This window comes from Taurulus bubalis, assembly GCF_910589615.1.
Source record: "Taurulus bubalis genome assembly, chromosome: 12".
Taxonomy (NCBI): Eukaryota; Metazoa; Chordata; class Actinopteri; order Perciformes; family Cottidae; genus Taurulus; species Taurulus bubalis.
In genome coordinates this window covers 24,969,521-24,985,822 of record NC_136600.1, presented here as the reverse complement: position 1 = coordinate 24,985,822, position 16,302 = coordinate 24,969,521, and the positions used below count along the sequence as shown (strand labels likewise).

The 16,302-nt window shown below is 42.8% G+C and overlaps 1 protein-coding gene across 1 annotated transcript in view; it reads left to right on the top strand.

Moving 5' to 3' along the window:
* Positions 1 to 1,301: 1,301 nt before the first annotated feature.
* The window catches only part of LOC306745299 (CUB and sushi domain-containing protein 3-like), a gene marked incomplete at both ends in the record, with an annotated part of 218,685 nt that continues 203,684 nt past the window's right edge, over positions 1,302 to 16,302 (top strand). The window contains one exon of the mRNA XM_079228051.1: positions 1,302 to 1,479. Coding sequence (XP_079084177.1) covers positions 1,302 to 1,479 — 178 coding nt within the window. The remainder of the gene's footprint in view (positions 1,480 to 16,302) is intronic.

The window sequence follows — 16,302 nt, the reverse complement described above, 5'->3', positions numbered from 1 at the left end:
TGGCTTCCCAGTAGCTTACAGCGCTCCCACTGTGAGTTACTGGGAAGCCAAACTGGCGTCTGTTTGTCTTCCCTTCAGACTCAACCGAGGAGAGGCGCAGGGTTCATTTATTCTGTGTCTTTATGAACTCGCCCTGCTGACTTCAAGCTCATAAATCTCACCAATACTGGGGCAAAGGATATGGATTTCCATGGAGGTCATTGCAGAGAGACAATTATTAAGTGGGCAATATTCAAACCAGAAGCCGCGTGATTTAAACCTCACCTGATAGCCAAGCTCTCTCCACAGCTGCTGCTCTTATTCAGATGGAATAAGAACCCATAGCGCACTGGAATCAGCTGCTCTGGAAACCCTGAATGTGTTCCTGGCTGAATATGTGCAATCCGGGCCTGTTCCCTTTTCCCTCTCTCCGTTTATACAAAGTAGAGGTCTGCGACTCTTCCAAAAGCTAGGTGGCAGAAGAGCCCCACTGCAGCGGAGGCGCGCCGTCACCACCCCGTCTTTTGCATTGCAGATTGCCCAGTAGTCCCATCACTCCCAATAACAGCTCCGCTCCATCTCCAAAATGAAAATCACGAGTTATGGGTGGGATTGCCTAGCAGGCGGATTTCTTTCATCCGGTTTTTCGGGGACGGGACGGCGCGTCATCCAACACCATCCAGCACCCGACTCCCACCCTCACGCGCACATGAACTACATGCTGTCATTAACAGAGTTCATTTCTTTTCTCGAGATTTACAATCGTCCCATAAAGACGTGGATCTTCATCCCTTGTTGCCACCCACACCTCACTGTTCCCACTTCATGATTTGTTAGCCGCGCATCAACCACATCATACTTACACAGGACGCGCTCTCTCTCTCTCTCTCTCTCTCTCTCTCTTCCTCCTCCTCCTCCTCCTCCTCCCTCCTCCTCCTCCCTCCCTCCCGCCACCTTTTCTCTCTCACTCTGCGCGGTTCAAATGCCGATCGATAACGGCAGCATTCAAAGACAAGGCTAGACTCCTCTCTCTGCCCTCAGCCGGTTAATAAGGGATTTAAAAAAGAAAAAAGATGTTGAGCAGCAGACGCCAGAGCGCCGCGCCGGAGACGCGCACACTTGATGCCCCTCTCAGCAGAGATGGTTGAGCCCTCGTCCAGGTTGCTGTGGTCCTCTCCCCAAATCCAGTCTCGCTCACTCCTCTCCCATCAGCTGACATAGCGGCGGGCGGCTCAGCCCGTTCCTCCTCCGAGAAGAGGACACCAAGAGGATCTACTTCAACCCAACAGAGCTGCAGGTTTTTACATGCGTTAGTTGAGAACATGAAGGGGATTTACAGAGACGGATACTACGACGGATCTATCGAGCTGCGGGACGTTTTCAACAGGAGATGCGTTAAATGTGGCCGAGGGGACTTTGTTCAAGCCAAGACGATGAGGATTAGGACGGGGATTGTTTTTTGGAACCTCATCTTTTCACTGATGTTCACTTGTGTGAAAGGTACGAGCCACTGCAGCAAGCCTCTGTGCTTTTTTTCTGACGCGCTTAGTGTGCCAGAGTGTGTGTATGCGCGCGTGTGTGTGTGTGTGTGTGCGTGTGTGTGTGTGCGCGCGTGAAATCAAAAAAAGCTTGAACGTTACAGACGTGCGCAAAAATAGGCTACCACGGTTTACTGGATAGAGTTTCCACCGGTTTGGCGCTGAATGCGGGCTTTGACTGAGTCTCAATAGAGATTCCTGCGGTAGCCTACGCGTCTCCTAATAGCCTACGTGAGCTGCTTCGCTTAGTAGGCTAACTAGTGGCTTGTTGGGACGCAAGTGCATGCACTGCAGATTGCCCATAGGATGTGGGAGAGATTCCTATCTGTTGAGGCTATGCAGCCGTCCGCCTTTTCCTCTTTTCTGGGTCGAGTTTTCAAGTATTTATGTGGGATTTGCGTCACGCCAACGTCTCACCAGAAGCCCAACTGGAACAATTTAGTGGGCCGAGGCAATTAGTAGTGTGGAACCAATGTGTGTCCACTGGTGTGTGTGGGACTTGCCAGTGCAGGCAGGTGTAAGGTGGGCTTGTTGGTATTCTAGTGCTCTTTCTCGGGGTCTTTTTTATTTGAATACTGGCTCTACAGCTGGTGAGGTAACAGCTACATTCATGCAGAACGATGACAGTTTCATCACTCCTGAAATATCAGTTTATACAGCTCTTAAAATGACAGGAAATACATCTGTGAAAGCAATTGTTGCTCATTTATCTCTCTGTAATCACCATTTGCTCATTTATTGTCCACTGACATCTAGACAGCATTTAGAGGAAATGTGATAAACACTTTGTTGCTCTCTTGTAGTGCAAGTTACATGTGGATTATACAAAGTGTGTGTGTGTGTGTGTGTGTGTTGTTCTCTGTCTTTGTGCATCATATTTAAGCTCTGTAATGTTACCCTCACTGTGTTAAATTCTCATTTCTCAAGTAAAATTAAAGCCAAAGGAAAAAACATGTTTTTATTCTCGATATGCTTGTGTGTACGTGTGTGTGTGTGTGTGTGTGTGTGTGTGTGTGTGTGTGTGTGTGTGTGTGTGCGCGTGTGTCTGTGTGTATTCCGGGACATTTTATATGTGAATGCACGGCAGTTAATCTGTCAAACGCCTGTATGGCTGGTCTGAGTATGGTCACTGACAGATATCAATTTACATGCAGATTGTTCGCCCTGTGAGTAATTCTCGTGTCCGTCTACCGGGGGAGGATGCAATGTGCAGCAGCGCCCACCAAGAATGAGCCGAGTCGAGCCGAGCAGAGTCGGGCACAGAGCTGTTTCTTCACCACCCACATTGTGGCAATGTCAAACCTCGAGGCCGCTGCCAATCCTCCTAGTTCTGTTACTTATTAGGGAGCCAGCCAGCCATGGACTGGGGAGGAGGAGGAGGAGGAGGGGGAGGAAAGGAGGAGGATGAGGAAGAGGCCTGGGTGAAAAAGAGCAAAGGAAATAATGACACAGACCAAGAGGGAACCGTGGACCACCTGTGGTTCTGCTGTTCTGACAGGTGACACAGTGTTTGCAGGAGTAAAGAGATAGAGATATGGCCTGTGACTCACTTCTGCTGCTCAGATAATGATGCTGCAAAAAAAAAAAGGCCTCTATCTAGCAAAGTTTGTTTTGACACCGCTTTGCTAGAGGGGCTTTTTTCATGTTAGATTATTATTGAAGCAGGATCCGTGTGTGTGGGTGGTGCACAGTTCACAGTTATCTCAGTCACCTGTCTGATTCTTTGGCTCTCTATAGTATTAAGGGGATTTCGGGACATTTAGCAACTTGGTTTTGTAATTAATAAAACAGCACACTGGTGTTTTTTGTTGAGTAAGAAAATTTAAGAAAGAAAAAGAAAAAGAAGAAAGTTTTCATTGCGGCTGTCCACCATGCACCAAACATCTGAGGACATCCACTGCAACTGTGTCACCTAATCCTCTGGGAACTTAAAAAACTGCTTGACACAGACACAAATTTAGGAAGCAAAGTTGCAGGAACTGGGGTTTTTATTTTTTAAATAGAGCAAAAGACCTGGGTCAAATACAAATTGAATTCTTCAACACTGATACTGAGCCCTTTCCTGTATCTTCTCTGGAGCTCAACAGCTGTGCCGGCCTATTAATTCCCATCAAAATCCCACTCCATCCATCAACTGGACGACGATCAGTCAAGTCCACAATAATGAAAGAGTCCCAAAGCAGAGAGCGCCCCAGTCTCATGACACATGCTTGTGTAAGCAGTGGATAATATGAGGAGGGAGCAGATATATGACGTTACGGCCACAGCCTCCCGGATCTGCCCTTTTAAATTGTTTATGGTTATTAGAATATTTCTCATTGAAACTGATGAATGTCACGCTATACTTTATCTTTATATCCATCTCAAACGGTACTTTGCAGATCTGAATTTATTCAAATATCCAGTGTCAACAGTCCCGGATAATGAAAAGCAGGATGATTGTCATGGGAAGTCGGAGGGACACCTCAGGAGAGGACAGACAGTGCGCCTGGGCACTGGCCTGCTTCCCGCGCTGACATTACCACGTCAAATGACAGCCGACGATTAATGATCGTGAGCAGATTGTGGAAAATTGTCCATCTGTTGTGTCCCACCACTGTTTCTTCTGATTACAGTATTTATCAAATGTTCCTTCTAGCTTCTATAATTTGTTAAGACGTAGGCCTATTTAGGATTTTATTCTTTAAACAATATATCAGCCAGTCACTAATTGCTGGTAATCAGTGGGGTTCTGCACAGACAGTAATCTGACCACTGAGCCCTTGATGAAGACTTTCTCTCAATGTGATTATGTAAACAGGCTGGAAAGGCTGCTGGGGCTAATCAGGATTACAATTTGTCTGTGTAATTATGCGCTATCTACGGGGACTTTGCGGTATTATCCCACTGCCCCTCAGGTTCTTGACCTCCACAACAGGAGAAGAAATTACCTGAGTTCAACTGGAACCAGTTTCTATCAGCAGAACAAGCTGGTTCCTCTACGGTCCTAGAAAGATCTGCAGGCCAAGCTCAAACGTAACCTTTTATAAACCAATCCCCCCCTAGGGGGGGCAGACTGAGTGATTGTTATTTAAAACTGTAAATCATACCTTATTTTATGAAAAAAAAGCCCCCAAACTGCTGTATTTTGATGTATTGAACACCATAAGTAATATACAAGTGAAAGATATGGTTTGGTACATGAGAATGTTAAAATGTTACAAATGCAAGATGCAAATGTAAGCAAATGCAAATTTTGGAGACCTCGCCTGAATGTTCTCTGTTCTAAATCCTCTCTAACTTTGTTCTGTTTCACTTTATCAAAGTCAACCTTTGCAGAGAGAATGTTCACATATTGTGTTATGATTTGGGTTAGAGAATGTTCACATATTGTACTATGATTTGGGTTAGAGAATGTTCACATATTGTGCTATGATTTGGGTTAGAGAATGTTCACATATTGAGCTATGATTTGGGTTAGAGAATGTTCACATATTGAGCTATGATTTGGGTTAGAGAATGTTCACATATTGTTCTATGATTTGGGTTAGAGAATGTTCACATATTGAGCTATGATTTGGGTTAGAGAATGTTCACATATTGTTCTATGATTTGGGTTAGAGAATGTTCACATATTGTACTATGATTTGGGTTAGAGAATGTTCACATATTGAGCTATGATTTGGGTTAGAGAATGTTCACATATTGAGCTATGATTTGGGTTAGAGAATGTTCACATATTGTTCTATGATTTGGGTTAGAGAATGTTCACATATTGAGCTATGATTTGGGTTAGAGAATGTTCACATATTGTTCTATGATTTGGGTTAGAGAATGTTCACATATTGTACTATGATTTGGGTTAGAGAATGTTCACATATTGAGCTATGATTTGGGTTAGAGAATGTTCACATATTGAGCTATGATTTGGGTTAGAGAATGTTCACATATTGAGCTATGATTTGGGTTAGAGAATGTTCACATATTGTTCTATGATTTGGGTTAGAGAATGTTCACATATTGTTCTATGATTTGGGTTAGAGAATGTTCACATATTGTGTTATGATTTGGGTTAGAGAATGTTCACATAGTGAGCTATGATTTGGGTTAGAGAATGTTCACATATTGAGCTATGATTTGGGTTAGAGTTGGACCTTACAGCTGCATAATTTCAAAGAAATAATCATCCTGAAAGTGTTTTTTTTTCTAGGCGGACCTAAAACCTTTTCATTTTTTTCTGTGTGTTATCTTCATTTAGTCTTAACCAGTAACATATAGGCTGATATTTACACATCTGAACACAATCTCACATGTGCACCTTTTATTATAACACAAAAACTATTGAAATAGCCCTAGTGGTTGCAGAGATACACACTTTTTTGTTTGGGTATGTTATTTTCGAGGAAGGGGCCTAAAAATAGTTTAATTTAAGACCCTTATCTAAGTGATTTTGACTTAGAATAAAGGAACCGGTCGCTGCTCGCTGCCTTTGCTTCAATGAACGAACAAACACGTGACCAAAATGCTGCCTTTTTGATGTGATGTGTATTTTGCTGCATCTCTTGTTGCCGCTGTGATCTGAGGTTGTTTTGTTGCTTTTTGAGCCTTGGTTTCACTTATAAAAGAGGTTTAATTCTTGAAGTGACTTCCTAGTTAAATAAAGGTTATATGTAACCGGAGGGAACAATATCCCATGTCCCAGAATGCAGGACCTTGGAGCAGGAACAGTTTGACTCCTCGGCTTCCCGATGGCTCTTTTAGTGCTGACATCTCACTGGATAGCCCTAGCGGTGGAGCAAAGTAACACTCAACCCGTGGCTCCAGGCCCGGGCCGGGCCCTGAGATGTTTGCTGACAGGTCCCTGCGAAGGTCGGATGTAGTTTGCTGGTTCTGATTAAGTCAGCTCTTCTCAGGTGTCAGTTTTAATACAAGCAGTATACTCTTGAGAGGGAGAGATTGGCAATATCTTGTCTTCGGGAAGAAAAGTAGCTCACCGTTTGTTGAGATTAAGTGTAATAGGCTGAGGAGTCAAGGCTACACATTCGAGGTGGACTGACTTCTGCGCCTTAGGTGGAGGTTTCAAGGAGGTTTTCATTTGTTTGGCCTTATCCATGCATTCTTTTGAGCCTTTTATATCAGGTCACAAGGTACAAATCAAGAAAAAAACATGTTAGGTATCAAATTAAACATAAAATTCAGGGCTACAATAATATATAATCCCCATGTACACCCGCTAAACACAACTCAAACAATAAATAGGATTAGGGTGAGGGTTTAAAGGGCTACAATCTAGAAATCAAGTAAATAAACCAATAACTGCATGCCGCATGTAAAATCACATGTGTTCATTGAAGCACAATAATAGTTATATTCTTGTGGATTTTCCCCCATTCATCTTGTAGAAGAATGCATCCACAGTAGACCCTTCTTCCAGCCTTATTGACTTCATAACCTGTTGCCCACGTAAACTTCATGAATCTTCCTCCGCTGTTGTAGTTTGTCTCGGTGGGTTTTTGAGATGTGACGGGAGAGAGCAGGCCGGGGCGAAGCATGGCCGGGGAAACAAAGTGGGGTGACGTGGAGGTAATCGAGGAGGTGGACTGCTTAGTGGAGGCTGCTGTGATTCCACAGCATATTTCACAGCAATTAAAATGGTAGGTGTGGATAGCTTAACGGATACATGTTCAGACTCTCAACTGCACCACTTTGCCATCAGTGTTGAGCAGGAAGCACTGCGTATTCCTTCTAGTTGGAAAAGAGACAGAGGCGAGTAAACCTTGTTGCCTGCGAGAGGCTCTCAGATCAGCAGCGTTGGAAATTATTGATTTCTTCACAATACTGTAAATTTCACAATTGATTTGACTGTATTTAAGTGCTGCCTCTTCGGTACCTCATGCAGTGTATTTTCATCATGTGAAAAAACATAATATATGATTGACTCGGGTTCCATGCTGTGTGAATTGGCCTTTGGCCCTGGCCTTAAGAGCTGCATCCATCAAAGCACTTATTCATGAGAGACGAAGAAGCTGCCAGCCAATATTATTAAACTGCAGTGACAGCAGTTTCAGACCTGCAGTTTCAGGCCAACCTGTGGAATTTAAAAGCGTTGATGGTAGCAGTAATAGCTCCTTTATTGTGCCACCAACATGCAATTAGGATTACTGGATTTTTTATTTTTTATTTTGTGTTGTCTCAGATCTTGTATTTGATGTTTTATCATGCAAAATGTATATTTTCTGTTGTGTTGGAGGACGAGTATAGCTCCCACGGCCTGTGGTGACCTTGTGTGTCCTCTGTCTCCTCGTCCTCATCGGAGGGTGAAGGATGATTGTCTTGTGTACGTTCATTTGTTGGGGAAAAAACTAAACAAGAGGATGTTGCAGAGGCAGAAAGACAATGTGCAAAGTATGTAGACTTAGAGCCCGAGATAGAACGGACATTATTTGCCCATTAATCAATTTGTCAATCAACGGAATACTTTATAATAGTAAATGAAGGATCGCTTTTCTAAGAATTACAAAGGTGGTTAAAGATTTGAAGTATTTTTTTTTGCCATGCATGATTGGTTTTGGAATAAAATAAGACTGACAAGATTTTTGACGAGATCATTTTGGGCTGTAGGAAATTGTGAAATATTTTTTTGCAGTTACTTGACATTTTGTCGACAAAATTAGCAATTTATTAGTAGAGAATATTATTGCCGAAATAAGCAATTCTGAAAAAAAAAAACTTTTCCATGTCAGTTTTTTCAAATAATATAATTTTTTTGTATTATTGTCATTATGGCAATTTAACACTTTAGCTGATTGTTCTGATCGTCCAGTGTCTGACAAACCTCCCAAATGTTAAGACAAGCTTATGGAGGTTTAAAGTGGAAAATTGACATTGATTCCCACAAAAATATGTTGGTGTTTCACAGCCACAAACTGAATTGTATTTCTATTTAAGTATTTAATAAACGCTGCAGGTTGTTATGACAAAGTAATCTTCAATTCTTACCCATTCATTTATGTGAACTAACGGGTCGAACAAATGTTTGATGGGGAAACTCCCAAAACACAAGCAAATGCATTCTGCCTGTGGGTGTTGAGATCCACACGTCCACATCTGCATAAACGTCTCCTGGAGGCGGAGCATGGCGGAGCATGTATAGATCCGCTGCAACACATTTCGGGAGAATCATGCCATGGAAATGTTAATTAGGCGGTTTGCAAGTTTGTGATTGAGTTTCAAGCGAGTTCCATGTGGTGCTTTAAAAAAACAAACACGTCCTCGCTCTGTGAGACGGCTGTTAAGTGGAAGAAGATGTTTTCCACTTGGAAAGTGGAAGCAGCAGAGTCTTGTTTCAGCTTCTGTGTTTGTCTTTAAATAGAAAGCGAAAAGATTCTTGTTCCGCCTCCTTCTCTTTCTCCTTTTTTTTTCCTGGAGAAAGTGAAGTGTTGATGTTTTTGTCTGTTTGGGAGATCGGAGGCTAGAGAGACAGGCGTCCTATAATGTATTGTTGGCTCGGCTTCCTGTTGTACAGCCGCTCTCTCAGTGGTAGCCTGGCATCAGGTGCAATATGGCTCAGTGGCCCTTTGAGGAGGTATTGGTGTCTAGCCATAAAATACTGTATCTGCAGGGAAGTGGGTGAAGCACCGGCAGCATGCGGACGCTGGGAAACAGTTATTACACTCGGCTATTCAAATGCACAACTTCTGTTATTTCCTTGTGCAACGGCGTGTGTGTGGTGTGTGTGTTTGTTTTGAGCCAGCTGTGTCTCAGTGTGGCAGTGTATTTGATGTTACTATTTCTCACCTCAGTGGTTGGCAATTTAAAACCACCAAATGGAATATTTCAGAGCCCTTTCCTAAATTGCAGTGACACACTCGTGAGGTAATATTCATTCTCTAGAAAGTCCTGCACTGTTTCCGTTGTGTGGAGCCCATTTCCCTTTCATCAGGCATGCAGACAAGCACAATGAGGGGCTGCAATAATGCACATTCTATCAGTGTGAATTGTGAGGCTGCAGCACGGCCATGCAGATAAAATCCTTCTCTCCGGGGACATCAATTTAACATTTATGTCTACTAAGGTTACTGTCAGGGTCCTTGCAGTCATCATTGTTGTATTCCTGCTTGTGCTGAGGACAAATTATTTTCTCCTGCCTCCATATTTTACGTCTGTTGCTCGGAGTGCGGCTTGTCATAGATCTAAGAGAAAAGTGCTTGGATTTCTAAAAACCAAATTACCACCAAATATAACACCTAAGTGCTGCAGCAGCTCTGATTTGATACGAGGCGCCCCCGAAGATTCATGATCTGAAGGGATGACAGCAGACAAGTAAGAAAAGGTGTCATTTTTTATTTCCTCGCACATTTCCCTCTGATCAATGGTCATGTTCAACACACTCTTAAATTCTAATTTCCTCTTTCTAGCGCACATAAATCAATACTCAACAGACTGTCTTGGTATAACACTACCGTTCCTCTTTGTTGTGTTTCGTAAGAGGTGTGGATACTTTGCAGCAAATAAAGCCAGGATGTTCGTTGACCTTTGTTGTGATTGGTAAGGGCTCTATCTTTCCAGTCGGTGCTCTGTAACCAGGCATCGCTGATGGATATCTCTATATTGGCTGACTCACCTTTAAGGTCAGGTGCAAATCAATGCGGGTTGTTGTTTTTTTGTACTTTAACTTTGATTGCTCGCAGTGCCGCGGTTGCCTCCCCCTCTGTTTGTGATAGGCCATCATCATGAACAATGATGAAATGCCATTCGGAAGAAGAGGTGTCCTTGACTAAGCGTACACCGCAGTCAATCGCAAGGAAATGGAGTATCAAGCAGGGAGAAAATAATACATGCCAAAAATAAATCAAGAAGAGGAGCTTGAAAGCGCATAGCTCAGTAGGCTTGTGGATATTGGGCTCAGGATTTGTTTGAAGAAAGATACTGTGATGTATGAAGGGTGAAGGCAAAACACTTTTTTGTGCATACATCAACTGGTGGTCCAAGTGTGGTTCAAAGCGAGGCTTATTTATTTTTAAAACTCTGAAATTGTGCATTTTAGTATTGTTTAGTTATTCATTTAATCATGCATTGATTTATTCAAATTGTTGCGTTTGCCTGCATATCATGAGTGTTTGCATTGAGTCACACAGCATCCGTATCCTCTAAAAATCCAATCCCCCCCTAGAGTGGGCAGACTGAGGGATTGTTATATAAAACTGTAAATCATAGCCCAAAACTGCTGTATTTGGATGTATTGAACACCATAAGTGAAATATTTGGTTTTGTACATGAGAAAATTTAAATGTCACAGATGTGCGCATATGTGCCCCAATGCAAATTTTTTTGTCCTCGCTTAAATTTTCTCTGTACTAAACCCTCTCTAACTTTGTTCTGCTTCACTTTATCAAAGTCAACCTTTGCAGAGAGAATGTTCACATATTGAGTTATGATTTGGGTTAGAGAATGTTTACATATTGAGTTATGATTTGGGTTAGAGAATGTTCACATATTGAGCTATGATTTGGGTTAGAGAATGTTCACATATTGAGCTATGATTTGGGTTAGAGAATGTTCACATATTGAGCTATGATTTGGGTTAGTGAATGTTCACATATTGAGCTATGATTTGGGTTAGAGAATGTTCACATATTGTGCTATGATTTGGGTTAGTGAATGTTCACATATTGTGTTATGATTTGGGTTAGAGAATGTTCACATATTGAGCTATGATTTTGGTTAGAGAATGTTCACATATTGAGCTATGATTTGGGTTAGAGAATGTTCACATATTGAGCTATGATTTGGGTTAGAGTTGGACCTTACAGCTGCATCATTTCAAAGAAATAATCATCCTGAAAGTGATGTTTTTCTAGGCGGACCTAAAACCTTTTCATTTTTTTCTGTGTGTCATCTTCATTTACTCTTAACCAGTAACATATAGACTGATATTTACACATCTGAACACAATCTCACATGTGTGAGACCATTTCACATGTGTGCACCATTTTATTATACCACCAACATTATTCAATCATCCCTAGTAGTTGCAGAGATGCACCCTTTTTAGTTCGGGTATAACATTTTCAAGGAAAGGGCCTAAAAATAGGGTGGTTTTCTATTGGTTATACTGTCACTATTAATTAGACATACTATTTATTTAGAAGTGTAATTGCCCTAGAGACAGAAGCATGTCACGAGTGTGTGAGAGACTGAAGGAACAAGTCCACCTCTACTCTACCTTCTCCGGGCTCAGTGCATGACACTGCCTCACATCGGCTACAATAACATCAGGGGTATGATTACAAAGTGATGAATCGTGTCTGGTGCGGCAGTAGCTCAGGTGGTATGGAGCATGTTGGCGATTACTCATAGGGTGGCTCAATCCCGGGCCCTTCTTTCCCATTTGTTGAAGTGTCCTTGAGCAAGACAACCAACCCCAAATTGCTCCAGATGTATGTGTGAAAAATGTAAACCGCTTGGGTCGAAAAGCATCTGCCAAATGACCCAATGTGACCTCATGGTGCAATTTCCCGATGCAGCATCCTTTCCTCTGACACTGTAGACCTGGGTAGTCCATCTACAGTGTCCGATAGACCTCGCCTAATGTCCTTACAGAGAGCCTGCAGCTGCTCTCCTCTCACTGTGTTGCTTGTTTAGACATGTTACTTTGGAAAAACCCAACAAACTGTCTTCAAAAAGTCTTTCGTTCACAACCTAAAAGTCATACAGAGAAAAATATGCATTATTGCACCATTACTGCATGAGGTTTACACTGACTGGTGCCAAAGCGGGGCGCTACAACATTTATTTTATTTCCAGTGCATAGAATGCCATTAATCAAGGCTCAAACACTTTCATTTCAATAGTGCTCTGATTGCTCTAAGCCACAGGGTTTTTGTTAGATAAGATAGATCTTATTGTCTAGTTTTGCCACATAAACTACGGGACAATAGACACAGTCAATAAAAGAAAAACGCCGCACAATAGACGGCAGATAAAGTCAATACAGTTTAAGGACAATGTAGCAAATGGAACATACATTTGCTGCAGTCTGGTCCTCAGAATTCAAAAGTTTCACTGCCAGTGGGAAGAAAGGAGTTTGTCTGCCAGTTATATCTGCCCTGTGAGATCCTGAAGCAATTACCTGAAGGGAGCGGGTCATACTGTGAATGTTTATTTTCCAAGCCCGTTTAATCACGCTCTGTTCAAAAATAGTCGATCGGGATGGGCAATCTTTCATACCCATCAGCAATCATCCATTACCCAATGGGCTGTTTGTCACTCATAATAATTTGGATGGCAGTAAATGACTCCTCCTCCATTACCTCTACTGCACATAATCATTTCTCTTTATGGCCTGGCAACAAATCTACATTAGTGATGAAGGACAACATGTTGGCTGTTTACTTCTTTAGGGGGCATTTATCCTTTCTAACACTTGCTCATGTACTCGAAGGCCAAATGTCGTCTCTCATAAACCTTAAATAATGTATTTATTTAGCCTGCAACAAATGATATTATCAATATAATGCAAAATGCATTTTGCTTTTCAGAATCAATCTTATTCTCCTTCTACCGATTGTACCGCAATGTGGTGCATACCTGCTTCATTCTGCTCAAAACCCTCAGTATTCACTGGGCAAGGAAGAGATAATCACATTCTTGGTTCACCCTTTGCATTAGTGAGAAGTCTGCAAGGCCGACCACACATATACGTATGCATGTAATCACACACAAACACGCACACATTCAATTCAAACTGACAAAGAAACAAATCCTTTCAGAAATCTCATCAGGGTATAAGAGACAACTGCCTTTCTTGCCGCCTGCGTTTTTCCCGGCGAGCATAACAATCGGTTCCGAGCATCAAAGGTGCGGTGTGGTGAAAAATGTAGTATTTGTGTGCATATCCAAAAAGGCCAGGGGTAATTGTAACTATTTGATGAACAGCTGGGGCTGCTCTTGAGCTGTCTGTCAGCCAGCCCGGCTGCCTGCTGAGACCCGGCTTTTTCCTCCCCAGACTCGTGCATTATGATACTGATTCATATTTCTCATCCGCATTTTCCCCACTGTGCAATCACAGCGTGTTGTTAATTTGGTTTCTCACCACAATTTACTGTCAGGCGTTGCAGCATAGGCGCTAACATGGGATCGGGGGAGCAAACCCCAGGGGAGTGCGTTTATGCAATTGAAGTGACGATAGAGGTCGCAACAGGAAAAAGAGATGGCGGTGGAACTCAAAGAAGACACACTGGGCGGTAAAGGGATGGAACGCATGTCCGTCATCCTTGTTGTTTTCCGTAATTTTTCTGTTGAAGACGAACAATTATAATGATCTGCTTTTTTTTAGATGCAGTTCTTATGGAGATGGAGGGGATTAACATATTTCAAACTCATGTGATTCATAGCATTGAAAAGGGGGTATTGTGATTCATAATTGATGGCTCATGGAAAAACAAGAGGGGGCAATGGATGGGGGGGGGGTCAATTGGCTGAAGAAGCAATTAATACGAAAGTTGAGTGGGATGAAGAGAGGGTGATACTAAAAGCATGAAAGGAGTACGTAGATCTGAGGGAGAGAGAGGCGGAAAGAGGTACATTAATTTCTCGGCAATGAGCATCTGTTCTGTCGTCTTCGGGACATCAGAACAATCAGCCGCACAAACACTGTGGAGCGGTTCACACAAACAGCATCACTCTGAACACAAGTTATCTCATATCTTGACAAACAGGGACATATTTCAGGGACTAACGGAGCTCTCAGGGTGCTTTCAGCAACCTCCGCCACCTTCCGCCTTTCCTTATCCGCTTGATCCGCAGTTTAGCGTCAACGTCGGAGCTCCCCGAGAATGTGTTCGGAGTCCCTTGTTTGCGTTGCAGGATGCTTCAAACATTCTGATGACGAAGCCGTTCTACATACCCAGCGGCGCAAAGCGAGTCACCTCCTCCTCAATGTCACCGCGACGGAGGAGCTCGTCTTTGACACCCGCAATAAACTCACGCTTTCGACGACGGCCAGCCAGTGGAGATGAGGGGGGGGGGGAGCTTTAAGTACCTCTGCATCATCCTGGACAACAACCTGAGTTATGATCGCCGCAGCACAGACATCCAGAAACGCTGTCAACAGAGACTCTCTGCCATCGAAATAAAACGTAGGGCCCTCTGTACTGAGGTATTATTGAAGCCAGTCGCCCTGTAACTTGTGCCACCTGCTATTCCACCATCCTCTCCCCTCACCAATCGAAAAAGCACCTGAAAATCACTAACTTATCTTCTAAAGTAATTGGCCTCCCCACTCCCAATCTGCCAACTCTCGGTGACACCGCCACCTGCCACTCGCTCACCTCCAGCTTCACCCGCCTCCCCTCTGGCTGCAGACAACCAATCTGCAGAAGGCTTTAGGAGCAGTTCTGTGCCATCGATCACAGCTGCTTCAAATCGCCTCGGCGCACTTTAAAAGGCTTGTCTTGTTTCTATGTTGCTGATTTGTTTTTTACCTTGTTTTCAATGTTATTTCTGTGTGCGGGCTATGATTACTAATGTCCTTCATAGGGGGCGATAAAGAATGAATCTGACACACAAGAATCTGAAATAATAATAAAAATGTGTGGCTGCTTCTGAGCCCCGGCGATATGCTCAACCAGGATTGCTCCGGTTTAAGTCGTGATGTGGTAACCTCATCACAACTCAAGTCTAGTTTACTTGACTTCCAACTGCATGCCTCACATACCTTTTCCTTGGCTGTTTTAACATTCTCACCCCAATACGCTTCAAATCAAGAAAAGTGGTTTCAGTAATCCTTCTGATGCAACATTTGAAGGGGTATTCCAGCAATTTAGTATCTCCATTTCCACTCAAAATCAAAGAGAGAGAGAGAAAGAGATCTCCTGGATCAAGTTACTTCTCAGAATGCATCTGAAGGGCATCTTTCATTACACCCTACCTGCCTCCTAAATGCACACTTCATTCAAACCCCACACCTCCAAGTAGAAACAAGACTTGCCGTCTGAATGTCGAGCCTCGAGCCCAAACCGAGATAACCCCGACGACATTATCGTGTTTTTTTTTTCTCAGACCTTAGAAAGCTCCCTCCAGAGACATTGAAGACGTTATTCAACTGAGAGCGCTCCTTGTAAAAGTTCACTGAATACATATTTGTTGCTGCCAGCGTTACTGATATTTAGTGCAATTGCATCATCCTATGGCCATGGCCAGGGAAAGATTGTTGCTTTTGAAACATGTTTTCATAATCACGCTCAAGATAAACAATAGACAGAAGCTGATATCAGTATTCAAATAGTGTGTTGTACATTTCCGTTCACATAATGATTCTATCCTTCTGCTTTCACTGAAGTGAAGAAGTCTAAACTTCATTTCTACAGCAGCAAATGCAGGTTATTTTTCAGTAATGGACATATATCTCCGCCAGACTTCTTATTCATGGCTATTTTGAATAGTCAGTGTGAGCGTGGATCATTCTGCCATGTCCTCTAGTGCTCTTTATTAGCTCTGACTTTTATTTTAATCTGTCTTAAACACACACAGTCAAACTGCTTTCAGGTGGAAACACAAGCAAAAGCTGCAAAAGTACAAGCAAAAGTTCATTAAATTAAAAACACCTATATGCACAACCGCCGAGCAACAACAGATATCCCAGTAGCTGTTGGTCAAACTGCAATTACACAACCACACTTTCACAGTCATATTGACAACTTGGTTGGATCCGTGAAGAGGGCTGTCCTGGGAAATCCGATATTCCCGAGAGTGCTTGAAAGCAGCAGTAATGCACCGTGTCCCAGGTTGGATCACGTTGTTCCTG